The sequence below is a fragment of the Portunus trituberculatus genome, chromosome 26 (assembly GCF_017591435.1).
Source record: "Portunus trituberculatus isolate SZX2019 chromosome 26, ASM1759143v1, whole genome shotgun sequence".
In the NCBI taxonomy this organism is placed as follows: Eukaryota; Metazoa; Arthropoda; class Malacostraca; order Decapoda; family Portunidae; genus Portunus; species Portunus trituberculatus.
The window spans coordinates 2,659,178-2,681,462 of NC_059280.1; the positions used below are offsets into that span (position 1 = coordinate 2,659,178).

At 39.8% G+C, this 22,285-nt stretch overlaps 2 protein-coding genes across 5 annotated transcripts; one reads left to right on the forward strand and one right to left on the reverse strand.

Moving 5' to 3' along the window:
- Nucleotides 1–198: 198 nt before the first annotated feature.
- Nucleotides 199–21,570, reverse strand: LOC123509206 (hypoxia-inducible factor 1-alpha inhibitor-like). Of its 3 annotated transcripts, XM_045263398.1 has the most exons (8): nucleotides 21,329–21,570; nucleotides 18,194–18,289; nucleotides 13,496–13,705; nucleotides 11,826–12,073; nucleotides 10,827–10,975; nucleotides 3,645–3,790; nucleotides 2,791–2,961; nucleotides 199–2,436 (listed from the first exon to the last, which is right to left on the reverse strand). In XM_045263398.1, the coding sequence occupies exons 3-8, from the start codon at nucleotides 13,661–13,663 to the stop codon at nucleotides 2,224–2,226; spliced, it is 1,095 nt and encodes a 364-aa protein (XP_045119333.1). In that variant the 5' UTR covers nucleotides 13,664–13,705; nucleotides 18,194–18,289; nucleotides 21,329–21,570; the 3' UTR covers nucleotides 199–2,223. The 3 variants fall into 3 exon arrangements, with proteins under 3 accessions (XP_045119333.1, XP_045119335.1, XP_045119332.1); XM_045263400.1 differs by lacking the exons at nucleotides 18,194–18,289; nucleotides 21,329–21,570 and adding an exon at nucleotides 13,834–13,852; XM_045263397.1 differs by lacking the exons at nucleotides 18,194–18,289; nucleotides 21,329–21,570 and having other exon boundaries at nucleotides 13,496–13,926.
- LOC123509207 lies at nucleotides 14,381–16,650 on the forward strand. 2 transcript variants are annotated; one of them, XM_045263401.1, is made up of 3 exons: nucleotides 14,381–14,643; nucleotides 14,994–15,119; nucleotides 15,400–16,650. In XM_045263401.1, the coding sequence occupies exons 1-3, from the start codon at nucleotides 14,532–14,534 to the stop codon at nucleotides 15,627–15,629; spliced, it is 468 nt and encodes a 155-aa protein (XP_045119336.1). In that variant the 5' UTR covers nucleotides 14,381–14,531; the 3' UTR covers nucleotides 15,630–16,650. The 2 variants fall into 2 exon arrangements, with proteins under 2 accessions (XP_045119336.1, XP_045119337.1); XM_045263402.1 differs by having other exon boundaries at nucleotides 14,384–14,576.
- Nucleotides 21,571–22,285: the final 715 nt, after the last annotated feature.

The window sequence follows — 22,285 nt, forward strand, 5'->3', positions numbered from 1 at the left end:
AGGAGGTTGCTCTGAGGTTGTTAAAGAATCTTGGATCTAGCTCCAGGAGCGCTAGACACAGGCGGGGAGCCAGACAATCACAGCATAGCTGCAGCGTTCAATCCCTCACCCGGCAAATTCAAACCCAGAAAATTCGTTAAAATGGATGTGGTTGTACGTTATGCGGACTTTTTGGTCTAACTTTATATAGTACGTTAAACCGGAAATTCGTTACACGAACGTTCGTTACGCGGAGTATTACTGTACATGCTACACATAAACATAACTGCAGCTGAAAACACAGAAAAGACAAAATCCAGAGGAACTTAAATGCCATTACTCTTTATGCATTAACCATATTGAAGGGACAATTACATTTGCAAGCAAAAGCATTAACAATTTCTTGATTTATAATTTCAAAATTAAGTAAAATCTTTATATATAAATGAAAGGTGACTATCATATGTCCCAGACTAGTACAATATTTTCAAGGAGCAATCCTCAGTCCACAGGAAGCACAGCATACATGATGTAAAGATGAAAAACAAAGCATCATTGTACATACCTGTAATTGTTGTCCTGCACTATCTTTGGAAACTCCCATTGTTGGAGGAGCAGGATTTGCCACATGCCCCACTTAGCAACAAGCATCTCATTACAGTGTAGTTATATCTGAACAATGTCCTGATAACATTCAGAGACAATGACCTTTATGATGGTGAGTGATGAAATTGGCAATATAAACACTTATCACATGTCTTCTGTCTAATCCTATTCATAAGATATAATAGCCTCTCCCTTGATGTACAATACAAGATATCATACAGCAATCACATGAAATACCACAATACCATAACATTACCCTCCCTCCCTTCCTTAAATACCTTTGGCTTTGAGAAGATTAACAGACAACATATTTACAAAATATAATCACATTGATCTCCAGTCAACTAACACACACAAGGGTTTTAAAAGGAACTCAGAAGCAGCAAGCCAGTCAGCTGTATACCTAGAAAGCTATAGGAAGCACTTGCTATGAACATGTTTCAAAGGCAGCAAAAATGCATGGTCATTGAGTTACCTATATCCTTTCAATGTTGTTCCTAAAAACAACAATAAATACATGACAAAATTCATGGTGTAGGTAGTACATGAACTGGTATAAACCATATCTTTACATAAAATACCCAAAACATGTCAGCAAGGAAAGTAGTCAGCCATGCTGCCTGATAGACTTGGACTAGAAGAAATTCCACAAAAGACACAAACCCAAGTGCAACACAGTATCTTAAATGCATGAAATCATAAGTCTATGGGTTGTCAACAATCATGATACCTGTACTTGAATAACTGGGTGACCACTGCTGAGTGACTGCTGACCAACAATTACACATGCCACTACACCCAACAAGCCTGACATTTGTAAATATTGTTACACAAATGACAGCACTTTAGTAGTTTTGAGTAACTACCAACAAGTAAGCTAATCATAATAATACTCATTGGCAGACATGCTAATCCAGCCCCTCATCTTCAAGAAACTGAACCTTTGAGAAAGTTCTATTTGAGCACCCTTTTTTCCTGTCAATTCTCTGCAATCTCAGGGCATTTCAGAGGAAACAACTTGAGACTCCATACCAGTCTGTTGTAGTGCTCCCCAGTGCAACTTATGACCCTGAGTTGTTGAGCTACAAAACTCTCTGGTTCCTGAGACCCTCTCTCGCTTCTTTTAAACACTATGTGAAGAAAATGACAATAAGTGAGGCAACAAATGGTGGGCTATTAGGTAGGTCTTTCACAACTTTTCATAAAGAATTACCTATAATGAAAGCATTTTAGAAAAGTTCAGCAGAAGTCAGTGGTATTACTACAGAAAAAGCTAAATGAAAAGCATAAAAAGATGCCTTTTAGAATATCTACAATTAAAAAATAAGGGCAGTTTTTTTTTTTTTTTTTAAGGAAAGCAAAAGCAATTAACAACAGTATTCAACACTGTGCTGCTTTCCTGCAGAGGAAAATCTGGATGAACATTTGTGTGTGTGTGTGTGTGTGTGTGTGTGTGTGTGTGTGTGTGTGTGTGTGTGTGTGTGTGTGTGTGTGTGTGTGATGAGGTAATCCCAAACTTCTGAGAAAATGAGTGATTACTACACTATCTACCCACCACACCCAGTGCCCCAAACAGACAAGAGGGCATGACCAAACTTGCTCTCCACAGGTATAGGGATTATTAATATTTGGGGAGAACTAATTGGTGTGAGGAGTCGCAGCAGAGACCAGAGCTCCTTCTTGTCTGTCTGCTTCTTCACCAGTGTAGCGGCCCAGCACAAGAGATCTTAGCAGAGGTCCCACCTCTGCTGGCTCCCTCAGTGCTTCCAGCAGCATTTTTTCTACATTGCGCATGATGGCAAGCTTTTGTCTTGGCTTCAAGGGATACTCTATTTTTTCTGTGGGTCCACCCTGTATAAAAGTAATTGTGCATCAAACTCTATCAATTTCTCTAAATGTGGAGAGCATCTACCTATCAATACATTTCTACATCTGATGTTTGTTCCTAAGAACTCTCACAGAGGCATCCTCCTTATATGTTCTAAGTATTTCACACTTTTTCACTCTTCTCTCCCATATACTCTGCCAATCTTACTTATTTGTGCTCACTGGCCATCCTCCACCATTGCTGCTGTGGCAGCTTCCTTTCAGCAATTTTTTCCCATGAGGCCATAAGTGACTAAATTCACACAAGGCAACAATCAGTACCTAACTAAAATTTAATCAAATCCTACAATATTGTAAGTCATTGTTGGAGTTTCTTACCTTGTACCAGAAGTTAACAGACACAGTGTTTCCAAGGTGTGGGAGACTCTCTATCTGATGCCACCAGTACATAGGGATGTAGAGCACATCACCAGGACCCACCACTGCCTCCATTCCTTGTAGAAGCTTCAAGCCTGGGAACTTCTCCATGTCAGGATCATCAAAGTCAACCTGGGGAAAAAGATATTATTCTCTCAAATATTACTAAAAACATCATTTGGTGCACTGAAATTATCTACATCAACAAAGAATTATAAGAGCACTATGCCTGTTTGACTATCTTGCATATTAACATCAGTGAAACTGAATATAAAGATAAATTCAACACTACTCAGTACAGCAAAATTATCAACCATCACTGAAAAAGACATAACTTGAAACACTGGTTATGAAAGCATACAGACAAAAAGCCAATGATAAATCAGTTAAACATGAGCCTGAGTGAATGCTGTATAGTGAACACCTTATACTCTTAATAGAGAAATTATGTGAGGTATGGTGCCACTACTGCCCACTCCATCACCACTGCTTCCATCCTACCACTCAAAATTACTACTACTATTACCACCGTCACCCTAATGACTACATACCATCACCATTGTTACTACTGCCATTTATCACAAGCATTTTTTATACAGCACTACTGCATTACTGTATCTAGTTGACAGGTTCATTATCAGTATTTAATACTTACACTGAATATAAAATCTTAAATACAAAAGCTGCTGCTCAAAGTCCTTTCCTTTCTCTGCTTACCTCCACTGGCTGGCCTCCACACTCCATTAAAATGAACAGCATTAAGTAGCAGAATGATTGTTATGTGGAAGTGTCTGCAATCAAAACACACATGGCACCTGTGACTGCCGGTCGTGGGGGTGGTACACTGGATAAGGGTACAGCCTCTCGTAGTGCTCAGGGGCGAACAGGATGCATCGCTTGTAGCCTACCAGCTGACTGAAGAAATTCTGTTGTTCATCATAGTGGACTGGAGTCACATTACCTGCAAAGATGAGTACATATCATCACCAGCACCACCACAGACGAAATAGTGTGTGGCCTATGATGACAATCATTATCTTGGTGTACAGTAATATTAATGTCTGATTATTCATACACCTTGATTTCTATTGTCATTTACAAGTGGCATGGGAAAAGTGAGTATACATATTGAGTTATCAAAGCTTCTGCATTCCCTACACTATGTCTTGTAGCTTAAGTATCATCATTCACTGGAAAAAAAAACTACACCCACTTACTTTTGCTTTTTAGTCTGAGAATGTGACACATAATAGGTGTAAGTTCCACTTCAATGAATACATAAATTCTCTTCTTGATGTGCATTTTATTTTAGTTATCTATTTATTTTTTTACCTCTACCATTTTGCAATCCAGTTTCTTAATGACAATAGATGAATAAGATGCTACAAATGTAAAAATAAAGAACGCTTGCAATGTCACAATGTTTGAATGGAGTGAGACTCAAATTTGAGATCATACACCATAATGATGTTATGATAAACTATAAAAACTTAAATAACTACTCTAAAAAATAATAATAAAATGAGAGAGAGAGAGAGAGAGAGAGAGAGAGAGAGAGAGAGAGAGAGAGAGAGAGAGAGAGAGAGAGAGAGAGAGAAAGCAGTGGAGAGGTGGTTTGTGAATAGGATGACTGATATGAACTGGAACCTTCAGAACTGCCAAGGAGAGCGAACTGAAAGAAAACTATGAACAAGTGAATGGTTTAGTGCAGTAATTTCCAACCTGTAGTAGGCATACCACTAGTGGTAAGCAAAGGCCTTCTAGGTGGTACATGAGCACTTTCGAGATCATAGTTGAATTAATTAATTTCGTAGAAAAATTATTATTGTCTTACACAAGATAATTTGGCATCAATCAGCTAGTGGAGAAGAAACAGATGCATCCTTTGGATTAACACGTTCCTTGTGATCGGACCCACTGGTGGGTCATCAGTTACTATCCACCGTTGCGATGCGAACCATCGGTGGGTTGCACAACAGTTTTCACATACATCACATTTTAATCTTATTATTAATAGAAATTGGACTATATAGTAAAATTGCAATAAACAGTATGAGTAGAAGGGCATAATAAACTGAATGATAACTAATATGAGGCTTATTTAGTTTTCAATGTTATGAAAAATAGTCTTCTTTTATCCATATTTTCTTTTTAATACATGTAAAAGAAGCTATATATCTTCAATTTTTTTCCTTTAGAAGAACAAAAAACTTTTCTATAACAAATCACTGAAACAGATATCACAATTGGATTTTCCTTGACAAGCTTCAATTATTTTTTATTGATTTTTTTTATATTTTCCTCATATTATTTGGACAAATTGTAAAAAAGCTGCCATTGGTGACCCTTTTGAATTGCATACATAAATATACACAAGTAAAGAAACAAAACAGAAGAAATAAAAAATATCTGCTATAAAAACTTTTTTTTTCTTTTTTCTAATACATGTAAGAAAAATATATCGTCTTGCATTTTTACTTGAGAAGAACATAAGACTCTTCTATAACAAATAATCCAAACTGAGATATCACAACTGGACTTTCCTTGATAAGCTTCAATAATTTCCTTTATTGATCTTTTCATAATTTTCCTAATATCATCTTTATTATCTTATTTTACCTTTTCTTTCTTCTATTGAACTAAGCTGACCATAAAACAGTGTAGCATTCATTTACTAAATATGCAAAACAAAGAAACAAAAATATATAAACAAATTTAGGAAAGGAAAAATATAGTACAATATAGAGATGCACTGAATATTGACAAATAAAGTATGTCCACTGGTGGGTCGTATTGCACAGAAGTCATAGATTTTTCACAGTATGCAATGTAACCCACTGGTGGACAAACACTTTGCGGTTGACAGTTTGTTTGAGTGTTCTCCCAGACAACATTCTGCTCTTCTCGCTTCACCGGCTTGACCAGCACTGACATTTCAATTTATTTGTATTGCAGTGCAGGAAAGCTCACCATGCTGGCAATCACAGGGAACATGTTAAATTGAGTTGTGTTCCTTGTTGTTAGTTGATTTGTATGTTCTACTTGTGAATGAAATGATATTTGTTGGAATTGAGTTTTTCTGGAACCAGATGGTCGGCACACATGGGACTTCCAAGTGTTACTCAATCAGGAAAAGTTTGGGAACCACTGCACTAAGGGTTATGACACAGCTTTTCTGGAACCATGTGGTACGCAAGGACTGTAAGGGCCCTCCGAATGATTCTTGCTCAGAAGTTTGAGAACCTCTCGTTTAATGGAGGATGAACAAAACTGACGGAGTAACTAGACGTCAAAACACAAATAGTGGAGTTGACTTGTATCTAGTTGAAGGGAAATGCCCTTCTCGTTGCATCCTGCCGGACAACGCACTTTAACTTAAAAAAAAACAATCTTGAAATTAACACTTTTCCTTCGCTGCATTGTCTGCTGCTATTTCCTCAGGCTTTGTGTGGTGAGCAATCACTTCCACTATGGCAGCGCAGTCAATGAGTGTCAATGACAGAAGTCCTGCTTGTCCTATCTGTCAGGTTTCTTTTGCAAGCTATTACAGAAGAATGGTGCATCAGCGATTCGCACACCCTGATGTCTTCCACAGTGAGGAGATGCAGGCTCTTAGTGCTGGGAGCCAGAAGGTGAGATGGGATCCAGAAGAGCTGGTGATGATGGCCACCTTTGAGGCTCAGAATCTCTGGACTAAGAACATCAATAAGGAGATTAGGGAACGGCTGCTCCCACATCGCTCACCTGAGTCGATTAAAGGCCACGTCACACGATGCAACACAGCGTGCGTGTTTGTCCCTAGGGGTTCCCGTAACACACCAGAACGCGGTGCATGGGTTAAAAGTCGTGCGCCATGAGCCTTCCCGGCAGTGTTGGGTTCACGCAGCAAGTGTCAGAGGGTGACGCGACATCACAACCTCATCATGACAGTGTCTCCTACCTAGCCGACCTAGTAACATTAAATTTTTTTTTTTATACTACTCTTATATGCAATGCATCAGATTATTATAAACTACTTGTACCAGAAAAGAAAAAAATATATAAAAAATCTAGTGTACATTGTCATCTTAATTAAAGTAGTCATCCTTTAGTACATCATAGATAGCTTGAAAGGTCTCTAGTATTATGACACTGAGGGGGGTGTTCTTGATATTCTGGTGTGGTAGTGTAGCCTGGTGAATGAACAGCCTGTAGTCAGAAATAGAAGTGTTGCTTCAAGTCTGGCTCTTCCTGAAACACTTTCCCGCATTGTTGTGTCGTGTCTTTCTATTTCGGGCCTTGTTTTTTTTTTTCCCAGTAAAGTGTGAAAAACAGTCACAGGCAGCCTCGAATAATTTTTTAAAGCTCCATCGCCTTCTATTGCTAGTGCTCTGAATATCTGCTGATGGCTGCCTAAAGTTTGTCTTTGAAGAAGCCATTGTCTCGCCCATATTCTTCTATTCTTCCTTTTCTTCTTGTTAGCACAAGCCAGCACAATAGCCCAAAGAGCAGTTGTGCGTGGGTGTGGCATTGTCTCGGGTGAGTGATGAGCGGATGTCAGGTGTCACCCATCCTACACTGGCCGGCCCTGGCGTGCATCGGGACAATGAGTCGTCGTGTGACCGCATGATGGGGCAAAGGCGCGCGAATTTGAATTACCCGCCAAGACACGCCCAGACACCCTGCGACAAAAGACGCATCGTGTCACGTGGCCTTAAGAGACCCTATAAGGTGGAGACCTACAAACCCGAGGTCCCCCTTAAGCCCTTGAGGGAGGTTTCTGAGCTAGTTCCTTTAGGCCCAAGCTCACCTCCAACCATACCACCTATTGGTTCTCAATCTCCCACACCACCAGAAACTGGCACTTCTGGTATGAAGCCACCAAACCATCCTATGGCCAGGGATTTACAACACATTCATGTGTGATTTATCAAGGGCCCTTGGCCTTACCATTCCCTCCTGCACAGAAGAGGTTGAGGCACAAGTTGATTATTGGTGCCCGCCTAGTGCACATGTTTATAGGCCTATGAGTATAGGCAAGCCGGTGAGCCAAAAGAAAGCACGATTACAGGTGCATTCAAAAGATGTGGCAGAAAAAAAGAGGCTGGGCTGTCAAGGTAATCATAATGGGTATTCCTGACAGCCCTCCCACTCATCCCTCCAGGAATGAAAAACTTCTGAGCAGGTCTCTTTGGAAGGAGCTCCATAGAGGAGATAAGATTACCTGAAGCTGTGAGACCCACTTTAGAAGTTGCTGAGATAGAAAGATCTATTAAGACCACAAAGCCCTCTACGGCCCCCGGACCAGACAGCAGGAGACAAGAGGTCAGTGCCCTTGACTTGCAAAAGTTGGGTTGGGCCATGAACAACTTGTTACTCCTCAAAGATGTCCCACAGAGTTAGGCTATGGAAAGGACCATACTTATTCCCAAACACCCTGAGGCAAAGGAGCCCAGTGACTTCTGCCCAATCACCATAAAATCACTCCTCCTCAGATTATTTCACAAGGTCAATACAGACAGGTTAATGACTGCAGCTCCTCTGCCTCTATAGCAGAGAAGGGTGTTGTAGCAAACATCCTCCTTTGAAAAGAGCTCATCTGAAGCACCGCTCTAAACAAAACTGACCTCCGTGTCACTTTCATCGACTTTAAAAAGGCCTTCGACTTGGTGAGCCACCCCTCCTAGGTAGCCGTAACCAAGAGATGGGGCTTTCCACTCGAGCTCAGTGAGTATGTAAGTACTCTGTATAGTAAAATGCACATTGATATAATGGGGGACACTTGTCCCATCAGTAGGGGAGTGTTTCAGGGGGACCCGTTATCCCCATACCTCTTCAACATCACTTTGGATTGGGCACTCTCCCAAGTAACAGCAGACATTGGGGCATGTCTAACTGGAACCCCCTTAACCCTTAAAGTACAGTGATCGTTTCAGAACGATTGTAGCATCGCGTGCGGAGAGCCAGGGATCGTTCCAGTAATTGTGATTTTTCCGCGCTAAACATTTGAATCTCTCCCCTTCACTATTGGTCCTGGGGCTAGTGGAGGTATCTGGCATGTTTTCTCGCTTGCCTGCTTGAGCCTTGAGACATATGTTCCCTCACAATAGGTCATCTTTTCTCATTTCGAGGCAACATCTGGCAACCCCTGTGATCCAGAGGGAGAAAACGGTACTCTGAGTGATGTTATGTCAGTGTTACTTGGTAATGACATTGAGGAGTGATGAAAATGACAATGATTTTTTTTTTTATTGAGACAGAAGAAAGTGAAGACTCCAGTAGTGATTCTGATAGTGATCTGGGAGACAGAGACCAACCCTCACAGCAATGTTCATAAACCTCCTCACGTAGCCTATTCCCCTCGAGCAATGCGCTGGTGTGTGTCACCCATGGTTGCTTCTACAGGACTGTGCTTGTCGGCCAAGTCATGTGAATCCCATTGCTAGTAAGACTTGCCAGATACCAATTATTAGAGAAATCCACAATACTTGTAATACGTGGTTTCTTTTTCTTTTCCTGTTTTGCACATCATTTCATATATCTGAGTTTGCATTTTCTTGACATGAAAGTGCAAATGCCCAAAAGGAGAGAGAGAGAGAGAGAGAGAGAGAGAGAGAGAGAGAGAGAGAGAGAGAGAGAAGGGGGGGGTGGAGAAAGAGAGAGAGCGAGCTTGAGGGGTATTTCTTAGTGGCAGGTTCTGCCATGAATTTTTTTATCCGCAATAACTTTGCTCGCAGAAGTCATAACATGTTAAAAACTACATCGTTGTACTCAGAATAACACAAAGAAATATGTTTTCATAAGGAAAAAATATTCTTAGCATTTTTGACAGATGTGATTTTTCCCCATTGTAACAGACGGAAAGTAAATCAACCCCCAGTACTTTAAGGGTTAATTTGCATCATCTATGAGTCTCTAACAGCCTCCACTCAACGCTGCCTCCAGGTGTCACTTGATGTGTTCGTCATTGAGGCTGCTAAGCTGGGGCACTAAAGTGGGGCTGAAGTTAGGAATTCCCAAATGTGGCACACACTACATCAGAAGTGATGGTAAGAGAAAAAGGTGGCTGATGGACACAAGAACCACATTCTCTGTTATAGGTGTCAGATTAAAGGCACTACAGCTCAGGGAAGTGTGTAAGTCCTTAGGTCTGGAGGTGGGAGTGGCCATGGGCCAAGCTGAGACAAAGCGGGCCATCGCAGCCTTAGTAAAGGGCCTAGGGTCCCTGCAGAAGGCTCCCCTCAAACCCCAGGAAAAGCTGTGGGGACTGAAGTCTGTAATCATCCCCAAACAACAGTACAAAAGGGTGTTGGAAAAATCTACGAGGGGTACCTTAGAGTGGCATGATCATGAGACACACAAATTTGTGAAGAAGGCATTACACCTGCCACATGACACCCACAATGCGGTGATCTATGCTAATATCCGAGACAGAGGATTGGGGGTGCCACAGTTTACCGCTCTGGTGCCTCTCCTTAGGAGTGGAACCCTAGAAAGATCAGCTAAGAGCCACAAATAAAGGATTGTGAGGATAATAGAGGCTTTACTTTCCACCTCCAATCTAACATACAAAGAGATGCATGAGTCTACGGTACTGTGCCATAAGACCCAGCTGTATGCCTCCACTCATGGTCGGGGCCTCTCAGGGACAGATGAGTCTCCACCCACTCATGAGTAGGTGGATGATGGAACCCTCCTCATGAGAGGCTCCACCTATATCAATGCTACAAGACCAGCCTAAGGGTGATAAACACCAGATTGAGGTCCTCGTGAGGAAGAACAGGCATCCCCATTATTTGTGACCTGGGGTGTGGTAGGCCTGAATCCCTGGGCCACATACACCAGGTCTGCCCAAAACTGGCTCCACAGCAAACACATTGCAATGATCAGGTGTTAAGGCCGCAAGTGGAACAACTTAACAGCATATAGCTCAATGTTATCAAAGAGTCAAATACAAGAACCACAGTAGGCGTGATGAAACCCAAAGTTATGGTACACGACTGACATCAATCCCTCACCTTCCATGCCCACCAGCAGCAGGTTGGAGGTGAGTGGTCCCCAGTTGTTGTTGTTCTGTTGCATGTTGAGCCACTGCCAGTTGAACTGAAGGAAGTCCATCACAATAGCTTGCCCCACGGTGTTATTGAGTCCCTGCTGCAGGTACACTCTGGGGATATGGAGATATTTTACTTAGGCATCCTCACTTAATCTCTCCATCTAGTTTCTTTGTCTACAATGCTGCCTTTCAATCCTTCCAAGGTGGTCCTTCTATTACTCAAAAATTATCAATTCATTATAATGCACCAAGAATTCATCACCTATTAATTTTTTAAACTATTTTGTTACTCAGTATTTTGATTATACAATTTTTTTTTCCAATATTACTAAAATCAGACAATATTAGGAATTATAAACCATCTTGCAAAAACCTAAGTCACTTTCATCTTGAAACATTATTCTAATTTGCCTCAGGATGAGATTCTATGCACAGATATAAGGTATCCTGCTATAATAATACCAACAGGAGCAAGAGTAAAATTACTACCTTCTTTGTCCTAATGTCTTTTTTGTAGAACTCACTTTATATCTTCAAGCCCTTTGATATCTCTGAATTACTTAATAAACAGCTTTGCCATTCACTTCACATTTGTCAAGTAACACATTCACAGTTACCATCTCTCTTTTTATTCTTAATCAATTCCTTAAAAATCTGTTTTATTCTATATTGATCTTTCTATCTTGACCAGTTGCCAACCAATTTGCTATACTATTCCATTGCTGTTATCAACTTCCACACAATTCTGTCTCTAAAACCATTCAAATCTTTGTTGCTTCAGATTATCCCTTGTGGCAGTGTTACATGATGGGCACCTAAAATCAGCAGGTGAATAGTGGGGACCCATACTTATTGCCGACTTCACTGAGTAGATGGTACATTACTACTTTGAAAAATGTATATATATATCAAAGTATAAATAAGCAAGAACAATTGAAGTGAAACATGAAGAACAGTGTACCTCTCATCCCCGGGCTTCCATTCCCGTAGTTTCTTCACAAATTCTGGAAAGGTTAAATCAACCCTCCTAGTGGGGGGCACAAAATTAGTCTTGTATTGCTTGATCTTGGCTTCATCATAATACTTGAACTTGTGATTGTTGGAAAGAAACACCATGTAGCGCTCTGCACCCATGTGTTGTGCCAAGTAGTCCAAGTCCCATTTCAGAGCAGTATCACACAAATTTGTGTCTGTCAATACCACTGGTTTCTGTGAGAAGAGGAGAGAGGAAATGTATTGACGTGGGTGCAATGAAATATCTAAACCACAGGATGAAGTTGAAGGAATTCATAGCATAGTTTATATATATAAAAAAAAAAAAAAAATGTGATTAAAAGCCACAGAATGTAACATTCTAGAGAGGTTAGTTGAAAGTGATGTTAACAAAGCCTACGCAATGGATATAAAAATTAGATTTTTGAGGAACTAAAAATGTTTTTTTTATTCCCTTTTAAGAAATAACAATGACCACAAGTTATTCAAAAGACATCTCTTCACAAAGCACAGAAGTTCCATGTAAGAGGATTGTGTCAGGTCAAATGAGTGATAGATGAACTTGTCATCAATACAAAAGAAGACAGTAGTATGAACCCAAATGATGAGCAGTGCAGTCTTAATACTGAAATTATAAAGGAAGCACATGTTAATGGTTACACATTATCATAACACCTCCCCAACGAGCATGAGGTACACCATCAAGGCTACAAATGAAGCATCTTCTGGAGCTTTGGTTTCCTCTTTGATCAGTGCAGGTTGTTTGGTCCATATTTCTAGAGGACTACAAAACATTACTTGCTTCTTCAGCTTGAAAAATGTTTTCTGCTTGGCCTTGGCTTTCCCAGCAGCCACTCTCTATAGCAGATGGTCTGTAATTCAGAAATTCCCTAAATGACTTGTCAGGTTCCATGTTCATCTTGGATGAATAGTAGGGCTACAGCTACTCCCAAGAGACATCTCCATACAAGGCTCTTAGGACACATTGACACAATGACTTCTAAACTGTTTCATGACAACAGTAGGGTGCCAGGCACCTATTGTAGCTCATTGGATATTTTTGTGTATATGTGTCTATCTCTATAAGCTGCTATAAGGCACTTTTGAGTTATTATATTTAAGTGTCTTGTTCAATATTCTTAATAGCAGTGTGTGGCTCCTGCAGACCTGCCCTCCTGGGTTAAATGGGGGTAAGAATACCCTCAAGAAAACTTATTCATAAAATCAAATAGAATGTAATCTCGTCTAATGCATTACGTCAGACTTCTCTTATTATAATAGAAATATTAAAAGGCTGGTTTGTAGGACTGCATCACCTGCCATTGATGTACCTATTCAGCGTAGGGCCTCTGACAGCAGGCCGATAATGATAGTCAAGCCCCGTCATGATATTCAAAGCCTCATTACCTCCGCTCATTACACCACACTAAGGGATTGCGTCTCCTCGGGCGTTACAGCCATATATACATTATAATCAAATAAATTACAATGATTACTTCCCATGGCAGAAAAAAATCCGATGTAGAAAATTTGACGTTTAAGAATCAACACAAATTTATTTCAATCACCTACTACTGTAAATAGGAAGCTGTGCCTTGCTAATTCACCACACATGCATCCCACCAGCCCTCCACTCACCTCCTCTGCAATCAGCTGGGAGGCCAAGGGGTCCGAGGCAGACAAGCGGGGAACGTGCTCAGTGGGGAAAAAATACTGCTTCAGGTGGTGAGCGGTAAGGTTGTGGTTCACGACGTGCTGCTTGTGGTCCACACTCTCCTCCTCCATCTGGTCACTTGCAACACTCATTCTTGCCTCGCCCTCTCACGGTTGCGTCTCGCTCTCACTCGACTGACATGTAGAAGTAAACACACACACACACTATGTCCCTAGCACTCTTCTGTCCTATCGTTATTACTGTCATAAGTACAACTATTCAATTCGTTATATTATTTCTATTTTGGTTTTAACGTACTCACTCTGTTAAACTAAAATGTTAAATGATAAATTGTATGACGTGAGGAACGTAAACCCGCTCATGGACTCCTCTCCAATCCCACTTAACTGTTCTAACTGACACTTCCTATTCATTACGTCACTGCCAGTCTAATTATAACTTACATGTGAGTACAGAATACTAAATAGTCCATTGTATCAAGATGCCAATTGGTAATAATAGTGATATCCTTTAAAATACACCATAGAGTTGCCAACGTGGATATATTGGGTGTTGTTTTCTCACCTCTTCTGGCTAGGGGTCACAGGGGACAGAGCTACATGGGGACGGGGACACAAGTCTTCCGCCTCTTTCATTACTATTCACCAATGTAACAATGAATCTCAGTACATTTCTATATCACCTGAAGCATACTGTTATGATTTTTTTTCCCCCGTATCATACTGGGGGAAGGGGATATATATAAAAATCAGATTGCAAAGAAAAAATAATATGCATATTCTTAAAAAAAATCACAGTAGGTATTGATAGATCAATTATTAGATTAATTTGAAAAACCGAACTGTGATATACCGAATTCGCATAATCGCGTAAGCACAAGCTAAACAAACTGACTCACGACGGAGCTTTTGAGTCCTATGATGTGTGAAGCCTCGCGATAGGTGACCGAGATGAGTGGTGTGCAGGGAATTATCGTGAGTGGCGAGGCGTCAGAGTCAGATGAAGAGGAGGAGTTTTGTGCGGCCCAGGCCAAAGGCCAACTACGTTAGTGACGGCGTGTTAAGTACTGTACATGTATGCTTGGGTTATCTCCCAAAATGTTGCTCTAGAGGTATTATCATAATTTAGTATTTTCTTTGATTGACGTTTTCCTTGCAAACCTTTTTTTCTCCCTTAGCTAATTTGATTTTTTTTCTTCAGTATCACCTCCTTATAATTATGTATCTTTACCTGCCAATATAAATAAATAAATAAATATATATATATATATATATATATATATATATATATATATATATATATATATATATATATATATCCACACTTCCTTTTGGTAATACAGCAAGACAGGTTTGTTCAGTGACTACAATTTAATATTCACAATGCCCATTGGTCTAAATTTCACACAGGCCCTTCACTTATTTGTCGTCATGACAAGTTATAAATTAATGGATTTTTCAGTTGCACAGAGAGCTCAAGGAATTGCAAGTGGGGGCAGTGTAGTCAGACAACTTACTCCAGTGCAGCACCACCAGCAACCACATCTTATCAAGAGAACCCATGTCTCTCTCCTCCACCAGAAGCTATGTAAGGCAATATGGACAGTCTTTTGTCACCAAACTTCCCTTACTAAAATTTGGCTTGTGACTTATCAGTACTATTAGCATTTAAAAAATCACTTATATGTATTATTCTTGTTTCCATTTTGTATATGTTTATTTCTATTCACACTTGCATTTGAAATATATAAAACTTTCTTCAAGTTGAAGCTTTTTTATAAACTCTGAAGAAAGTTATTGGAAATACTAGTATTGATTTCATGAAATGTGCTGATCTCATTGCATACTACTATCGCAATATCTACAAGGGGAGACCAACGCATCCTTAGAGCAAAACTTGGCTGAGTGCATCCGTGGCCCACTGAAGGAACAGAGCAGCCGCATGCAACACCTCAGCGGAACCTTATCAGCAGTTCAAACCTCCACCCTGTCAACTCACAATGCTCTCACTCAAGCCTCTCGCAACCTCTCTCGTACTGACTTCCTTCTTGCTGGCTTAGATGATAACCCTTTGTCCTCACTGAAAATTGTGCAATGACAAACAAGTAAATAGAACATTTAACATACCATTAAGTATGTACATAGACAGTTACTGTTATTCTTGTTATAGTGTGTGTTGCTTCTGTGCTGGCAATTCTTGTATACCCTCATTCTTTCACATCTATTCTCTCCAAGTGATGTAAGTCCTCTCAGGGTGCTACAGTTTACTACCACCACAATTCCTCTTCTATGTAATCTCATTATTGCAGCACCAATGTATCCACTTAATAGTTTTTATTGCACACACCAAGCATTCCAACTATGCTCCATTCTACTTTCCACTGTGTAGCAACTCTTAGATGACTAATTTATCTAGATTACATCAGAGACCTTTGATTACTGTGATGGCAAAGATCAGTGCTAAACTACTTAACCATCATGTGATTTTTCACTGTAAGCACACCTTCCTCCCTTTTATAACAAGCTGAAATGATCCTATCACTTTAGCTCTCTCCATCTCTTCATATTTGCACTTCACTACCACACCATTCTACTCTATGTAGATCTGAAACATCTAACATTTTTTCTCTACAAACAAATATGTAAGAGGAAAACTTTTGATAGATATCATCAAAGGTGTGTGTGTGTGTGTGTGTGTGTGTGTGTGTGTGTGTGTGTGTGTGTGTGTGTGTGTGTGTGTGTGTGTGTGTGTGTGTGTGTGTGTGTGTGTGTAATGATCATATCAAACATAATACAGTTACAGTTCCTAATATGTTATCAATGACCCAGTCATTGCAATAGAACTTTGACTAATAAAGAAAAATTTCCCAAGTTAGATGCTTCTCAATTTGATATGACGGGTGTGGCTTTTAAGTTCACTTCATGGCTAAACAATGACAACATTCCATCTCAATATTTTCCCACAGATGTACATAATTTGATAATAATGTATTCATCACATATAAATAATATTACCGAGTTGTCAGTATATCTTGCAATTGGCCCAAAGTCTGGATAGTATCCAGTCATAGACACTTATGGTTGACTTTATTATTTTCTTAAATTATCCACATTTCATATAACAAGCTATACATAGAATTTCAAGATGCCTTGAGGAGGGCAGGTCATGTCTCACCCTATACTTAGTTTGTTTTGCATCGTAAGAACTGAAACTTAATTTAGTCACATCTTGTCAGATCTTATGATGACATTATCACAAGTTATGAGGAGTATATGAAAGGTATACATTATGTAAATTAATTCTGTTGTACAAATGGTGTATATGTGTGTGTGTGTTTGATCTGCTGCTGCAGTCTCTGACGAGACAGCCAGACGTTACCCTACGGAATGAGCTCAGAGCTCATTATTTCCGATCTTCGGATAGGCCTGAGACCAGGCACACACCACACACCGGGACAACAAGGTCACAACTCCTCGATTTACATCCCGTACCTACTCACTGCTAGGTGAACAGGGGCTACATGTGAAAGGAGACACACCCAAATATTTCCATCCGGCCGGGGAATCGAACCCCGGTCCTCTGGCTTGTGAAGCCAGCGCTCTAACCACTGAGCTACCGTGTGTGTGTGTGTGTGTGTGTGTGTGTGTTTATAACAAGAGAGGAAAAGATTTATGATGATATTTGTATGGCAAGTCTGTGTGTCAAGCTACCACATCTCATTGAATATCACCAGATTATGGTTAATTGTTCTGTTGATATATTTTCACATAATTTTATCAAAATAAATAATTGCAAGGCTTCTTATCACTTGTATTTAAAGAATATCCTTTCATGAAGACTCCCATACTTTGCAATGTGTGATGTTCCCAAGACAAAGAACATGCTTCAATTTGCAAATACATATTTGTTGATGCAGATTTGACTGTACTAGATAAATTAATCTAAATATTTAATGTGGCATGTTTTGATTGGCATTTTATTAGCAGGAAGTCAATTAGTAGTGGTGTGTCTCTGCAGTCATGTCATCCACTCTTTCTATTGTTCATCAGTGATCTTCACCTTGGAAATTTCATTCCTTCATCTTTCCTTCCTGACACATGGCAATCATCCATCATGCTCTTTTTCTATGAAACTTACTCTCTCCTCTTAGCATAAGTGAACTGCCTTTCACTAAAAATTTCAACTAGGAATATCACAAATCATCTAATTAAAATTGGACAATTCTTTATAGCAGGGACTGCACTGTTCCGAGATGAACTTTAGATTTACATATATTAGCATCCATTTACTTTAAATGCCTCAAGATCACTGATTCCTTATTAGGGCTTACCTAACAGCTCAGGTCAAAGGCACCATACCCCAATGTCTCATGTGTGTAAATAACAAGTTTGTCCATTTCATAATGGGGGCAGGTTGGCAATTTGGTACATTTATATAAATGCACCCATTTAACATTTTTGGACAAAACTACATTTTTCTGGTGAATTTTGATGTGCTTTGAATGAATCAAGTAACTATTTCTGCCACATTATTATTATTTTTGTATTGATCCATTTAATTTTTAGACCTCACAGGGCAATACATACACAAAAGCAATATTCCTTCAGTCAGTGCTATTGGTCAAAGTACTTGAAAAATCAAGGTAAATCTTTGAAACTTACTTTTGAGATGATCACCAATTTCCACCATGATGCATAGATGAGCAGCCTACAACTGTTGGCATGCCAGCCCATCAGGTTTACATAACACACAGTGAACTGTGTAGAATAATGGGAAGAAATGAGTCATATGCAACTGGTTGTTAAAACATAGGTATATTATACATAGTTATAAAGCAAACATGGAATAATGGAATGTTGTTTACTTAGAGAAGATCCCAGAGTATCTGCTCAGAGTATGCAAACAATGACTGTCCAAAGGAGACATGTTGACTTTTTTTAAATGACCCAATAAAGTTAGCATCTACAACACTGTCTGGAGAGAATTCCCGTGATCAATTCACCAAATATTGAAAAATCTAGATTTACATTCTGCATAGATGTGTGGTTTGACCAAGGGCATTTCTTGGGACTGAAAACATTGGGAGCTGAGTCCAGACCCTTAAAGGGAAGTCTAGGGGATCCTTCCTGGGAAAAAAAAAGCTACTGTGCTTTCTTTAGCCATATGGTGACTTCAATATGTGTCAAAATTAACTTATATTCTATTGACAGAAACAGGATGATGCACATATAAATAACACAGGGATTTTAAAGCAGTCATATTCCCCTTCTGCAATTTTTTTTAAACATGTGAGAGGTTACATGATTTTCAAAATTTTTGTTTGCTTTTTTTATTTTTTATTTATTTTTTTTTTTACACCAGACTATGTTGAGTGATAATGCCTACAGAATATATCAAGAGTCATATTTCTCCAAAGAATGTCCATCACATGAGTCAGTTCAACTTCATCTTTATTTTTCCTCCCATCACTAGTATGTTGTGCTGCACCTCTGTCTTTGCTGCTCTGTTTTCTCCATCACATCTGCTCCTTCCATCTTTTGAATCTGCTGCAAGAAAGTTGAACTATACAGGGCTAAATAAAAAAAAACATCCGGAGCTAAAGCCCTACATCCCCAGGCCAGGCAATGCCACTGGTCCAGCATCATGGTACTGACTACAGCACCCATAGGTCACCTAGTTACAGTGTTCCAAACTATTGATCTTATATGAGACTTAAGGATAACTAGTATAAAATAACTGTAGTGAAAAAGAGTGAAATTCAGCAGATTATTAGTTAATCCTCTGTACAGCAATTGTACCTGTTCTTATATGATGCATGTGGAGGTAAAGTAACAAATCCACCAAAACATAGTTTTGAGATGCAAGCTTCTAAACTTTTGCAATTTTGTATTTACTGCTATAGTGTCAAAAATAATAACATTTAGATGTACATCATATTAAACCTGTGGAAGAATTCTTGCATAAAATCTATGAAATATGACATACTACGAGACCTTCACGAATAGCTACATTAATAATAAAAAAAAGGTATGAAAAACAGTTGTATAATAAAACATGGCAGACACATGAATCAAAACTATGACAGTAGGCAAATATGTTAGCAAGAAAATACATAATTGCAAAGTGAATGATAATTAATATTTCAATCAATTCAACTACATATAACCTTTTTAGTTCATTTTCTTATTAAATTGTGCAATTAATTCCTTTTTCCATTGTCAGTTACACTCACCACTATGAGGACTAAGACAATGCTCTTGCAAAGGAGCGTGAGATAGTAGGTATAATGAAATAAGAGGCGGCAGGTGTGAGGGAGTGTGGGGCAGCAGAGGTACGAGGGAGTGTGAGGTGGCAGGTGGATGTGGGAGGGGTGAGGGAGGGAAAGGGGGTACTAAGCTGTCCCCACCACAAGGAGAAATTATTTCACCTGGCTATTCATGCCAAATTGTAAAGGAGGGTTATGCCAGTCTCATTTTGTCCCTAACTATAAAAGAAATTCAAATGGCGAGTTTTTTTTCTTTGGCTCTACATGCCTTCTATGAACAATTAACTTAAAGATACTGTTGACTAGGATTCCAGGGTCTCTATGGTTATGAACCAAGGATAGATCAAAGTTGTCACGGTTGCAGTCTTGAAGAGAGATCCCATAGCAGTCCAGTCAGTAGAACTACATTGGTATCATATTAAACACTTGTTTGAGTCAAAATTTAGGCCCACAAAGTAGCTACCCTAGATACACTTTCAATATCTCTTTGGGGGAACTAAGACCTGCAGCTGGAATGTAAATGACATTGTGACATACCCTCATAAGAAGTTTCAAGTTATGTGTGAAGAATTTACACTTGAATTTTATATAGAAAGATGGGTGGTTAACATAGATAAGAAAGAGAAGGAGGCCCTGTGGGACTCCACTCAGCACTCATCTACAGGTACTGAAGGTACCAGACAATAACACCCACATAGTTTTAACTGTGAGAAAATCTGAGATCCAGTGAAAATGATTTTTGCCACTCAATAGACGATCTGCCTAAGAATAGAAACTATTTCAAAATTAAGTGCAGCTACCTGGGAAGTAAATGATTGAATGGGCAGTTTCTTTACCGTCTGCAAAAGTTACTTATGAGCTGACTGAAACAGATCAATATAGTGCAGATGCGACAATCATTCCTAATGGAACCATATTCATTCTTGTGTAGTGTGTACTAATAAAATGATCTGGCAGGCCGAGACAACACAGCGGAAGGATAGAAACAGTTACTACATATATAGCAACCTATGGCACCTACACATGTAATGTTAACATGTACCACAAAGATGATAGATCACTGGAACTACCACTGTAAGCAACACTAAGGCCAGGTATAGGCTAAGCTGGGGGGATGAGGGTATGCAAGCTTGGCCACTGTTATTTACATTCTGGGTGGCCATATTGCCAATTTGCAGCAGATTGAGACCTTCATATCTTTTCTGCTCTACCACCACAGCTTCTACTCCACTACTTCTACAATGAACCAACCATGATTATGGAAATGAAGTACGGAACAACATAAAGAATCTCAAAGTATTAGGCACAATACTATTAATATTAACAACTTGGTATGGCTTCATTTTTAATAACACCCTGATCCCACACACACAAAAAGCATGCATTTGTATTATGGTAAAAGCCACGGTCCAGATGTATCTAGACCGTGGGCAAAAGCAACCTAATCACCAAAGACATCCACTCACGACCTTGATAAATTTTCAAGAGTAAACACACATTGTAATTAATGCACTAAAAGACGTCAGCTCACCATATGTGTATGACTTGCAGTTAATCATCTGTTCCGCCCTGGCGCTGAGAACGGGCGTTGAGTGTGCAATACTGCTGGAGGCCAAGGAGGCCAGTAGGGTTACTAGCCGACGCAAGAGAGGGAAGAGGCCCCAGTACCCTTGGTACGCCGGCTCGTCTCGAGGAGAAGCAGCTTCGATTTTTAAATCCTGTGTTCGGATCACTATACCCGCCGCACCCTAATAAAATAAGAGGATGCAACGTCATCACATACACTCCTCCTACCCGGTCATAGAGGAAGGTCACTGGCTGACAGCAAACGGATGGGTGGAGGGCTAAATTAACTGAAAAGCGGACATTCTACAGTGCTTCATTGTTTCATTAATATTTCTTAATGTTCACTCTTATACATCATGGGAAACAAAAATTCGTAATCTTAAATAAATTTTCTGCCACCAAAAATAAAATTTAACCAGATATCCTTAATAATGGAAATGATATTAGGTGGTGAAAAATATATCTATAAAACAGATGAGTGGCGTCGAGGCAAAAAACGAGTCACCTGAAGGCTCCCAGTCACCAATCGGACGCCAATCCCATCCCACTCCCTTCACCTCCTCCTCCTCCTCCTCCTCTTCCACCTTGAAGACCCGACGTGATCCCTTGATCTCTTGGGAGCCCGAGTTGACCTGTCCAGCTTTAATCTCCTTCCTACCCCCTCCCTCGACCCCACCCTTCTTGCCATGTTGATGGGCTATATATATATATACTCGTATATAAATAGAGCATTTTCTGGTGTGGAGAGCTCCTTACGACAGTTTCCTGGCGACGAGAGCTGAAGTTTGGCTTCCAACAGTGACAATACGGCGATTGGCTTCCAAAAGTTATAATTATATAACACGGCAACTTTCCAAGGTATGTATTAGTGATGTATCGGAGGTCAAATTTCGTGGCTCCGCGGAGGCGGAGGCGGAGGCGG